This window comes from Ursus maritimus, unplaced genomic scaffold, assembly GCF_017311325.1.
Source record: "Ursus maritimus isolate PB19 unplaced genomic scaffold, ASM1731132v1 scaffold_17, whole genome shotgun sequence".
In the NCBI taxonomy this organism is placed as follows: Eukaryota; Metazoa; Chordata; class Mammalia; order Carnivora; family Ursidae; genus Ursus; species Ursus maritimus.
Window position 1 is genome coordinate 28,944,828 of NW_024424119.1, and position 13,184 is coordinate 28,958,011.

General features: G+C 38.0%; 1 protein-coding gene across 2 annotated transcripts in view; it reads left to right on the plus strand.

The window, feature by feature from the left end:
- TGFBR1 (transforming growth factor beta receptor 1) overlaps nt 1-13,184 on the plus strand; it is a 57,327-nt gene that overhangs the window by 37,198 nt on the left and 6,945 nt on the right. For both annotated transcript variants that reach the window (XM_040631660.1, XM_040631661.1), the window contains exons 5-8: nt 4,391-4,558; nt 6,244-6,400; nt 8,346-8,470; nt 9,506-9,636. In XM_040631660.1, the coding sequence (XP_040487594.1) occupies nt 4,391-4,558; nt 6,244-6,400; nt 8,346-8,470; nt 9,506-9,636 (581 nt within the window). The remainder of the gene's footprint in view (nt 1-4,390; nt 4,559-6,243; nt 6,401-8,345; nt 8,471-9,505; nt 9,637-13,184) is intronic.

The window sequence follows — 13,184 nt, forward strand, 5'->3', positions numbered from 1 at the left end:
ATTTAAATTTAAAAGTGATGTGCTTTTGTTATTTTGGTTTTAGGCAGTTATTTGAGTATAGTCATAGCATAGAAAAAGTAGAATTTTTATAAACTCCGGTTGCTCAAAATTTTGAGATAAGTTAGAGCCCAGAGTTAGAGCCCTGTTTCCTTTAAATTTCTTCATGACCATTAGGGCATTCTAATAGATACTAATGACCTTATTTATAGGAAGAGTAAAAATAACTTCTCAGTGTATTCTGTTTTAAGTTGGCAGGGTTTAAGTAGTCTTTTAAATAAATAAACTTTTAAATCAATTCCATTAAATAGAGCAATAATTTCTCTAGGACCACTGTGCCCATTGATAACCAACCGTCTAGACACTTTCTTGCCTGTGGTACAGGTGCCTGGGGCCCTGGCTCAGTCCGATGCTGCAGGAAGCGCGGAAGCCATGTCAGTGGAGAGTCAGAATGAGCACTGACGAGGAGCAGTGGCTTCACGCTGTACTTCATCTGCTGTCTTGGCTTCGGCTCCTACGGTTGTGCCCACAGTTCCTGCTTTTGTGGCTTCATCAGAGACTCGTGTTAGAACTCTCATCATCCCGGGGCGCCTGGGTGGCACAGCGGTTAAGCGTCTGCCTTCGGCTCAGGGCGTGATCCCGGCGATCTGGGATCGAGCCCCACATCAGGCTCTTCCACTATGAGCCTGCTTCTTCCTCTCCCACTCCCCCTGCTTGTGTTCCCTCTCTCGCTGGCTGTCTCTATCTCTGTCAAATAAATAAATAAAATCTTTAAAAAAAAAAAAAAAAAAAGAACTCTCATCATCCCTGCCTGCAATCACTTGCATTTCCCAGCTTTCCTACTTTTAAAAAATTTTATCATTTTCTCTTTGAGATTGGCCAGAACCATGGTCCTCTTTTTCCTCTTCTCCCTTCCAATTTTTCTCAACAAAATTTATTTCTTCAGAATATTGTTTAATGATTTTCCCCTTCGCTTTTCTGTATTTTCAAATTTATTCCCACTAGCATGTATTACTTTTTTTTTTTTTAGAGTTTATTTCCAGAAAATTTCCAATATTTAGAAAAGTAGAGTGAGTAGATTATAATGAACACCTGTCACCCAGCTTCAACAGTGATTAGCTTATTGCCAATCATATTTGATCGGATTCCGCCTCCTCTGCTCTGTTTGAATTATTTGAAGCCAAAGATATGATAGCATATCTTTTTATCCATAAACACTTTTCATTTGTATCTTTAGATTAAGGAATCTTAATGCAATGTGACCACACTACTGTTGCCAATTTTTGAAATGTCATCAGTATCCTGTCAGTTTCCTATTTTTGCAGTTGTGTATTCTTTTTTTTTTTAAAATTTTTTATTATGTTATGTTAGTCACCACACAGTACATCCTTAGTTTTTGATGTGGTGTTCCATGATTCATTGTTTGCATATAACACCCAGTGCTCCATGCAATACGTGCCCTCCTTACTACCCATCACCGGCCTATCCCATTCCCCTACCCTCTCCCCTCTGAATAGTCTTTTTTTTTTAAACAATTTGTTACCCACTTTAGGATGCAAAGTCCACACATGGCATTTGGTTGATATTTATCTTAAATCCCTTAAAATTCCTTTGTTCCTCTTCATTTTTTTTTTTCTTCTTGCAGTGTCTTAAAACTGGATTGTTTGTCCTGTAGGGCTTATCACATTCTGGATTGTGTTGATTGAATTTCTCTCGTATCTCTGAACTTGCTCCTTGTATTTAAAAACTGGTAGTTAGGATTAGAGATTAAATCTGAGTAATTTTATTGGTTTCCTGAAAATATTGTATTCCTTCCTATATATTGTATACTTTGTATTATATACTTGTATATTGTATACAACATGTTGTATATTATATATTGATATATATTGATATATATATTGATATATCTATATATATCAATATTATATTAGGAGCCATATAATATTTTATTATTTCTCTCTCTTTTTTAAAGATTTTGTTTTAGAGAGAGAGCATGAGCAGGGGGAGGAGCAGATAAGGAGAGAGAGGGAGGGGGAAGGGAAAAGAATCTCAAGCAGAATCCCTGCTGAGCACAGAGCCCTACCTGGGACTTGATCTCACAACCCTGAGATCATGACCTGAGCCGAAAAGGAAGGGTTGGACACTTAACCGACTGAGCCACCAGGGGCCCCTTGATTATCTCTTTTTTGTGACTTAGGGGCAGTGATGGATGTGATGGATATAGTCAGTGATTTATCAGTGGCTATTACCAATTCAGTATTACTTAATGTAAAAACAAAACAAATAAACAAAAGCAGTGACCATAGTTTGACCAAGTCCTTAGTTTTCATTTTCTTCTGCCTTTGGCACCATTTGGCTTCCTCCCAACTCTTAAATCTTACAATGTTCTGTGACTCTAGATTTTCTGCGTTCATTTATTATTTCTTAGTAGTTGTGTTTGTTTTCTAAAAGTCTTTTTACTGATTTGTATGAAGGCTCTAAGTCTACAAACAGTAATAGTTCCCTTGAAGGACTTAGCCACGTGCATAATTCAAACTCCACTGTGGTGGTTGCTTTTAAATCTGTCTTTTGGGGCTCAAACCTCACCCTGGCACAAAATGCCCTTGTTGCTCTGCCCTGAACTTTCTTTTCCCATTTGCTCAGGCAACAGACAAGCTGGTGCTGTCATCTGGTGGTCACCATGAGAACTGGCTGACCAACCCTCTTGGGTCTTCTCTACCCTCTTCTTTCTTCTTTTTCAGGGGTTAATGGACTTTTCCCAGAACCTAGCCCATCCACCCTAGTTCCCTTCTCCTTTATCTTTATTCTCCTGATTTAGTTAATTCCACCTCAGACAGCCCTTTATATCAGACAGCCTTTTACATATCCTTCTTCTGCCTCTCTTGTTAATTACCTCAGAAAACCTCCTTTTCTTCCATCTGCCTGTGTTCCTCTTTATCTGTCAGCCTTTCAGAATTCAGTCATGATTAATAAGCATGCAGATAAAAATGGTGATGCATTTGTATCAGGGAAAAGAAAAGGTACAAGTTTGAATAGAATCAGTTTATAAAGTTTGTGAAGAATAAACTTTGTTTATATATAAAGTTTATAAAGAACTAGTGTCATGAGTATCTAAATTCTTTGAAAGTACCCAGAAATCCCCTCCCGAATCTTCTGAAAATACCTTTCTTAATCTCATCTAATCAGAGTTGCTTTCCTTCAAGTAACAACCTTCAAAATAAAGAATCTGTTTTATGTGAATTGGGGTGGGTTTTTGTTCTTGTGGAGTCTTTTTGTTTTGTTTTTACAACCAATAGGAAAGGAGACAGCCCATTTAAATTCTTATGAGCCATGCATTCCACTAAATGCTTAATTAGTTGTCCTGTTTTTTAAATCTTCTTAACAGTTTTGCAAAAGTAAGATATTCTTGCTGTGTAAAAGAAGAAACAGAGCCTCATTGGTTAAGAAGTTTATCTGAGGTCACATAGTCAATAATAACTGGGCCCTGGATTTCACCCCAGGTCAGAATGACTCCAAATGTGTATCTTTTACTGAATTGTGCTGCTTCCTAGCATGTGGTTTTCTTGCTACTCCTCGGTTAAATAGGCTTTTGTGGACCAGCCTCAACCAGCAGCCTGGCCGAAATCTATACCATGATTCCCATAGGAAAACACGTTTCAAATCCACGTATTAGTTTACAAATTTTGGGAATACATACTCCTAGTTGTCGAGGTTCAGAATCACCTTGTGTAAAACTGGGTTCAGCCCTAGCTTTTTTTCCTCTTTGACATGTTAGTTCCTGTCCCGGTTTTCCCATGTGTCAATGATACCACTATTTTTATATTTTTTCTAAGCTAGAAACCTTGGAATCATAATCCTCTTCTCTGGCTTCTTTGTGAACTGAATGTATAGTCTGTGATTAAAGCTTGCATTTCTTCGTTTAAGCTCACTTTCAGTTTTGTCCTATACTATTCCATTCCTACTGTGGCCACACTAGGCTCCAGATACTTCTCATCTTCCTCCCGCTCCGCTTTCCCTTCCTCCTTCCAAAAACAACCACTGACCACCCAACCTGAACCAGACATTTCTCTAGCCACTCAGGAGTACCAGCTCTGCTACCGTCTGTGTAGTTTCAAAATCACCATCTTTGAACTATGATTCCTTATCTCTTAAATGGGATTAGTTATCTTTGCCTTATCTCAAGAATAGGGGGCTTACTCAGAGGATCTAAAAGATACGTAGGTGAAAGTGTAAGACAAAGTGAAAATGTGAAAGAAATAATATACAAACCTAAGGTACCGTCGTCATGTTGCAGTTGTGGAATTCAGGATTGAGAGTAAAAAGTGGTAACTTTTGAATAGATAAATCGATGTTCTGCAACCCATCTGAAACATGTTATTCTACTCTACAGACAATGGTACATGGACTCAGCTCTGGTTGGTGTCAGATTATCATGAGCATGGATCCCTTTTTGATTATTTGAACAGATACACAGTTACTGTGGAAGGAATGATAAAACTTGCTTTGTCCACAGCAAGTGGACTTGCCCATCTCCACATGGAGATCGTTGGTACCCAAGGTAACTCAAAGTACTTATGTTATTTAAGCTTTAAATTCCCATGAATCTAATGTCTGTTAGAAAATTTTTGCAAGAAGTCAGCCTAAATGAAGATGTTTGAAAGGTGAGATTTTTAATGAAATTATTTTATCTTTCTGTTGGAAATCTCAGGTGGAGTTAGGAATATGAGAATTTGTTTAGAGATTCTCTAGTCATTGTAACAATACTGATATGTGTGTGAGTTCTTAAAAGTAGCATCTAGTCTTGTGATTTTTGAGGGTCTCGATTTTAGAATTCAAGTCTGAAAGAATGTGTGTTTTTATGTATACTATCAAATGTAATGTGAAAAATCCTTTTTAAAAATCAACATGCCACCTATTGTTGTCTGGCCATCTAATAATTATATTTGACCCTGAGATAAGGAGACTGCATGAGATCATTTTATAGTTGAAAAATTATATACTAAATTTTAGTTATGAAATTGTTAATGGTATGATTTTTGTGCCAATATATCTTTCTCCTCTAGTGATTATTCCCTTGCCACCTGGTGGCTCCCTCACTCCCCACTTTACTACACACATGTGCTCTTTCACATCTTAGCCTCCCTCATCTTGTTATTGTTACTGTTGTTGATAATAACAGTTGTATTGCGTTATAATTCACATACCATACAATTCACCCATTTTAAGTGTACAGTCCACTGGCTTTTAGTGTATTCACAGAGTTGTGCATCACCACAGTCCATTTTAGAATGTTTTCATCACTCCAGGAAGAAACACTGTGCCCATAGCAGTCACTCCCCATTTCCTCCCAAACTCCTTAATCCTGGGCAACCACTAATCTACTTTCTGGCTCTATAGATTTGCTTCTTCTGGACATTTCCTCCAAATGGAATTGTATCACATGTGGTCTTTTGTGACTGGCTTCTTTCTCTTGGCGTGTTTTCACGGTTCATCCATGTTATAGGATGTGTCAGTACTTCTTTCCTTTTTATGGCTGAGTAATATTCCACTGTGTGGATATACCACATTTGCCCATCAAGTTGATGGACACTTGGGTTGTTTCCACTTTGGGCTTTTGTGGATAATGCTGCTATGAACATTGGTGTACACTCTTTGTGTGTGTGGGGGGGTATGTGTTTTCAGTTCTCTTATACAGTGAAATTACTGGATTATACAGTAATTAATGCTTTTGAGGCACTACCAGACTGTGACTCTTTTTTCCAAAGTGGCTGCACCATTTTACATTCCTACCAGCAATGTAGGAGGACTCAGGGTTTCCACTGTTAGTATTAAAGATTGTGAATTTAATACGGAGTACATTACAGTTGGTAGGTAAAGGAAGCGGTGTCGATGCTTGGTCCTTGGACTGAAATTCAGTCTGTGACAAGAGTTCCATAAATAATTCATGAGATATCAACAAACAAACATCTTTAACACCCAGTCTTTGAGTTGTTAGACTTACATTTTTTTGAGCACCATTTTTTGGAGCATCTTATTTTCTCTATTTTCTATGAAGAAATGTGATTTCAGCAACTTTTGGTATACCGATTCACTTGAGGTTGTTTAGTAATTGTCCAGGTATTGTGGGCGATGTGGGCTGAAATGCTCTGACCCTGGGACAGGAGTAGAGGCTTTGAACCTAAAGGGGAGAGTAGTGATTGGTATCACCTTTTAAGCAATTGTATTTACTTTTTGTTTCTTTAGGGAAACCAGCCATTGCTCATAGAGATTTGAAATCCAAGAATATCTTGGTAAAGAAGAATGGAACTTGCTGTATTGCAGACTTAGGACTGGCAGTGAGACACGATTCAGCCACAGATACGATTGATATTGCTCCAAATCACAGAGTGGGAACAAAAAGGTATGCTTGTGAATAGTGTTCAGTATCTTCTGAAATCAACTTCTTTTTCATTTCCTTCTCGTTTGTATGTACATATATTCTGAAACTCAAACCTGTACTTCATTAGATTGCCCACAGGTAGAAGATCTCATGGTCTTGCCTGTTCTGAAGCCAAGGTTACCTGACTTTTAAAGATGCCTGCTGATGAAAGGTGGCCCTTCCAGAAAATATTATCATTTGTTATATTAATTATAATAACAATAGTAGCTCATGTTTATAGGGTGCCCAGTATGTGCCAATCATTTTAATGTGTCATATGTGTGTGTGTGTGTGTGTGTGTGTGTGTGTGTGTGTGTGTGTATAATCTCAGTTAATGCTCTCTTCAAATGCTATACTGTAGCTGAACTATTTTCTGATTTTTAGTGTCTGGAAATGCACCTTTCTTTCTTCCTTAGAATTTCTGCATGTACTGTATCCTAGAACAGACTTTGCCCTGCTGTTTCCCGATTTGTACTCACCCTTCCTTTCTCAGAGGAAGCTCTTTCTGGACTGAGGTGCCCTTACCAAGGGCTCTCATAGCAGGCTAAACCTGGACCGTTCAGGCTCTTAGCACATTATAACTCTCCATTTATTTGTTGATATATTCCATTGGATTGCAAGCTGCTTGAGAGCAGCCTTGTATTCCCAGAATCCATTACAGTAGATCCTCAGTAAATATTTTTGAATTCATGAGTTTTCTAAAGAACATGACTAGATAGGTGACATTGCCCTCATTTCACAGATGAGGAAACAGCCCCATAGAAGTTAAGTAATGGGGTCAGCCTCATACAGATGGTAACCTGAAGAGCTGAGATTTGAACCTAGGCCTTTCTGACCCAAAAGGCGTTACTCTGTGTATTATCACAGCATGTTGCTACAGCATATCTTCACGTTACCGCCTCGGCCTTGGATAGAGCCAAGCTTCATTCTATCTCAGTCGTATTTATGATTTCTGGATACCGCAAGGACTCTCAGAACTCTTGACTTAGGGACCCAGGACAGTGGTTGCTGTAGGTCTTCATGAATCCTGATCCATAACTTCAGTAGGGTTTTTAAAACTTCAGAACCCTAAAATGTAGCATCAGGAGGAGGACTGGCATTCATTTTTTATCTATTATTTTGTTCCCTGGATTATGTCCTCATCCTTCCTTTCATCCTGTTTTAGTGAGAAGACTTCCAGATTAAAATATATGGTCCCTGCATAGTACTTGACAAAGTAGGTGGTGTATGTTGAGACATTTATAATAGTCATTATTGTTACAGATGTGTCTTTCATTGGAAACTAAGATCCTAAGGCAGGTAAATAGCATGAAATTGCTGTTTCAGCTTTTCATGGCATTTATTTAGTTGATATCATTAATTTTCAAATCAGTTTGGATATTTAATATTTTTCTTGAGTTTAATATGATCTTAGTTATATTGTGTATATATGTCTATATATGTATAGAGGTATCTGAATGTTGATCAAAGTGTTAACACTGGGTAGTAGTAATAGAGTGATTTTTCACTTTGTACTTTATGAACTTTGGGAAAATTAAGAAGTATGAATCATTTTATTTTATTTTTTTAAAGATTTTATTTATTTATTTGACAGAGGTAGAGACAGCCAGCGAGAGAGGGAACACAAGCAGGGGGAGTGGGAGAGGAAGAAGCAGGCTCATAGTGGAGGAGCCTGATGTGGGGCTCGATCCCAGAACACCGGGATCACGCCCTGAGCCGAAGGCAGACGCTTTAACAACCGCTGTGCCACCCAGGCGCCCCACGAAGTATGAATCATTTTAAAAAGTAACAGAACCATGCTGAAAGGAAAGAGAAGTCTTCATACCAATTTTTTAAAAAATTCTCAGGAGAAAAAGCAAATATATGAAACAGTTCAAAAGTAATGTGATCACCATTTCATAAAGTAAATTGCTGACTTCTTTTTTAGGTACATGGCCCCTGAAGTTCTAGATGATTCCATAAATATGAAACACTTTGAATCCTTCAAACGTGCTGACATCTATGCAATGGGCTTAGTATTCTGGGAAATAGCTCGACGATGTTCCATTGGTGGTAAATTTCTCCCCCTCCCCCAGCAGTTTGTCATGAACAGAAGCTGTTTCAGAATAGCCTTTTTTTTTTTAATTGAATGAAATTACACACACCAACAGTCCAAAATTATGTTCACCAGGTGATCACTGAGAGTGCCAAAGAAAATAAAGGAGATAAAACCTGCAGTAAGGGGAAATGACATGACACGCTTATTCTAGTGTATTCTTTTTCTATTTCCATTTGAATCTTGGGAAGCATCGGGAACCAAGGCCTTGTTATCTTGGAATATAGTTATTTAGAATGGATGACTACTTGAGAGACCACCCAGGAAGCTGTTTCTAGCATGTACCTGGGTCAAACTCATTCCCCCACTGCCACTCCCCCCACTCCCGAGAGTGTGGTTATTTTGTCTAACTTCTTAGCTGGAAGTTACATATACAGAATACAGTTACATTGCCATTACACTACTTTTTAAGCTAAGTTTATTTTAAGTTTATTTTAGATTGAGCAGTTTGGATATTTACTTGAGCAATACTTTCTCATCCTTGCGGGCCCAGGCTTGGTTGAGACTAGGGTCTCAGGTTTATGTGGCAGTAAGAGGGAGAGCGTGTCTCTGTATTATAGCAAAAAGGACAGATCCAAGTAGAGGTAAAGAACTTGCACCTCAGATTTGCTTGTAAGTTTTACATCTCCATGGTAGAGTGTACATCCCTGTACCAAGGCTGAGAACTCACAGAATAAAAACTCTCATTTCTTGCACATGAGGGTTCTTTGGGAAAATATCAATCAGGTCATTACAGCTCATAGTTAACCATCATTAAAATAACCTTTGCTGATCCCATAGTGATATTTAGTTTCAAGGTGTGGGCCCAGTACCAACTCAGAGAGATGGGTTGATGCAGATGTGGATGAGATAGGGCAAGCTATAAGCCCTGTTCCACTAAGCTAATTAATTAATGGAACCCTGAAATAGAACTCTCGGGTGTTCCTGGGCGAAGAATGGTCTGGCATTATCTAAGTAAATTCTTCTAAAGAAATTTTTTTTGACCAATATAGGAATTCATGAAGATTACCAGCTGCCTTATTATGATCTTGTACCTTCTGATCCGTCAGTTGAAGAAATGAGAAAAGTTGTTTGTGAACAGAAGTTAAGGCCAAATATTCCAAACAGATGGCAGAGTTGTGAAGTGAGTATTTATTTTGGATACTACACAATTTTCTAAACTGCTTCTGCTTAGTATGTGGAAAATTTGCTTCTTTTCTTTTCCTTTCCTTTCTCTTTTCTTTTCTTTTCTTTTTTTTTTTTTTCCCATGGCAGTTAAACCAGTGAGTGAAAAACAGAATAATTTGGTTTTCATGTTCAAACTCAAGGACATCAAAAGGGCCATGGAGCATTGGCAGTGGCCATCAGTTTATCTGAATAGTATTTAAATCTACCAATGAAGAAGGCACCTACATTTTCATTTTATCTGTCTTTTACATGGAATGTTCAATCCATTTACATTTAATTCACTTATCAGTATGGATGGATTTAAGTTCACCATCTTTTTTTTTTTTTTTTTTTTAAATAAGTGCGCTCCCTAATCCCCATCACCTATTTAACCCATCCCCCCATGCATCTCCCCTTTGGTAATCATCAGTTTGTTCTTTGTAGTTTTGAGTCTGTTTCTTGGTTTGTGTCTTTCTCTCTCACTTTCTTTGCTTGTTTGTTTTGTTTCTTAAATTACACATATGAGTGAGATCATATGGTATTTGTCTTTCTCTTACTAACTTCGCTTAGCATTTTACCCTCTAGCTTCATGCATGTTGTTGCCAATGGCAAGATTTCATTCTTTTTTATGGCTAATATTCCGTTGTGTGTGTATCACATCTTCTTTATCCATTCATCTATCAGTGGACACAGTTGCTTCCATAGTTGGCTATTGTAAAATAATGCTGCAGAGAACATAGGGGTGCACGTAAACCTTTCAATGTTTTTGTATTTTGGGGGGGTAAATACCCAGTAGTGTGATTCCGGGATCATAGAGTAGTTCTCTTAATTTTTTGAGGAACCCCCATACTGTTTTCCACAATGGCTGCACCAGTTTGCATTCCCACTAACAGTGTAATAGGGTTCTTTTTTTCTCCACGTGGTTGCCAACATTTATTGTTTCTTGTGTTTTTGATTTTAGCCATTCTGACAGGTATGAAGTGATATTGTAGTTTTGATTTGCATTTCCCTGATGTTGCACGATGCTGAGCATCTTTTTATGTGTCTCTTGGCCGTTTGGATGTCTTCTTTGAAGAAATGTCTGTTCGTGTCTTCTGCCCATTTTTTTTTTTTAAAGATTTTATTTATTTATTCGACAGAGATAGAGACAGTCAGCAAGAGAGGGAACACAAGCAGGGGGAGTGGGAGAGGAAGAAGCAGGCTCATAGCAGAGGAGCCTGATGCGGGGCTCGATCCCACAACGCCAGGATCACGCCCTGAGCCGAAGGCAGATGTCCAATCGTTGTGCCACCCAGGCGCCCCATCTTCTGCCCATTTTTTAATTGGATTCTTTGTTTTTTTGGGTATTGAATTGTATCAGTTCTTTATGTATTTTGGATACTAACCCTTTACCAGCTATGTCATTTAAAAATATCTTCTCTGGGCGCCTGGGTGGTGCAGCTCAGTTAAGCATCCCACTCTTGGTTTCGGCTCAGGTCATGATCTCACAGTGGTGAGATCGAGCCCCCTGTCAAGCTCTGCACTCAGTGCGGAGTCTGCTTAAGACTCTCTGCTCCCTCTGCCCCTTCCCCCACTCTCTCTCTCTTTCTCTAGAAAAATCTTCTCCCATGCAGTATGTTGCTTTTAGTTTTGTTGATGGTTTCCTTTGCTGTGCAGAAGCTTTTTATTTTGATGTAGTCCCAATAGTTTATTTTTGCTTTTATTTCCCTTGCCTGGAGAGACATATCTTGAAAAATGTTGCTATAGCTGATGTCAAAGAAATTACTGCCTGTGCTCTCTTCTAGGATTTTTATGGTTTCAGGTCTTACATTTAGGTCTTTAATCCATTTTGAGTTTATTTTTGTGTGTGGTGTAAGAAAGTGGTTCTGTTTCGCTCTTTTGCATGTAGCTGTCCAGTTTTCCCAGCACCATCTGTTGAAGAGACTTTTTCCCATTAATCTTCCTCCTTTGTTGAAGATTAATTGACCATATAATCGTGGGTTCATTTCTGGGTTTTCTGTTCTGTTCTGTTGATCTCTTTGTCTATTTTTATGCCAGTATCATACTGTTTTAATTACTACAGCTTGGTAGTATGACAGTCTGGAGTTGTGATACCTCCAGTTTTGTTGTTTTGTTTTTCCAAGATTCCTTTGGTTCTTTTTGTGGTTCCATACAAATTTTAGGATTGTTTTAGTTCTATGAAAAATGCTGCTGGTATTTTGATAGGGATTGCTTTAAAAGTGTAGATTGCTTTGGGTAGTATAGACATTTTCATAATATTTGTTCTTCTAACCCATGAGCATAGAATGAATGTCTTTCCGTTTCTTTGCAGAGTCTTGAACTTCTTTCAGCGGTGTTTTATAATTTCTGGAGTACAGATCTTTTACCTCTTTGGTTAAGTTTATTCCTAGATACTTTGTTGTTTTGGGTACAATAGTAAATGGGATTGTATTCTTAATTTCACTTCCGCGGTTTCATTATTAGTGTATAGGAATGCAACAGATTTCTGTACATTGATTTTGTGTCCTCCAACTTTACTGAATTCATTTATCAGTTCCAGTAGTGTTTTTGGTGGAGGCTCTAGGGTTTTCTATATATAGTATCACTTCTTCTGCAAATAGAAGTCACCTGCATTTTAAATGAATGTGTCCTTTTCATCAGGGCAGCCCAGAACAGTAGAATGGATGCTGGATGGAAATTAGGAAGCCTGTATTCTAAACCAGCCTGGCCACCAGTTTCAGAGTTTGGGCAAATCGTTGCAGTTTTCCAGACCCTAACATGCCTTTTAAAAGGAGGAAGTTGGATAAGGTGATCGGGAGGATGGTTCCGATGATTTGACATCTTACTCATCTGATTGCCTGTGTGACCATTCACCAGGAATATGGGGAAAATGCTTTCTAGCAGTGTCTGAGATTCTCAACCCCAGCTCTTAAAAAAAATTTTAGAAATGTTTTTGTACTTGTAAATTTAAAGAATTCATAAGACAAATTTTATTTAATCTATAGTAATTGCTAGCTGTCATTATTATAATATTGACAAGGCAGAGCATTTTCCTCCAGATGTGAAGTTTTATAGCTTAAGAGGAATAAAAAGCTGGTGACTTAGGTAGTTGATTTTACATCTTAAAATAATGTAGGCATCAATAGTCAAGACATCAATAGAGCTCCGTAGCTACCTCCAACAAAATCAAATATCCAGGCCCAGATAAAAATATGTCTTAGCGTGCTCAGAGAATTTGCACGTTTAACAAATGAAATTGGGCTAGATTTTGTCTTTTACAAATTTGATCTTGATATTACAAAGTGCAAACTCAAAGTATTCATGCATTCATTAAATAGAGCACATTATTAAACAGATGGCTTTTTAAGCATGAGGAAAGTTAATAGAAAATATGAAGAGCACAGATGCAATTTGCAGTTACTGTCACATCTTGCTGAATTAATGCCATTGTTGTCATTTTTGTTTTTTCTCCATTTGGTTAGTTCTGTATTTCACTTTAACTAATTCAGTCTTTCACTTTTCTGTGGTTTTATAAATCTCCTCTCA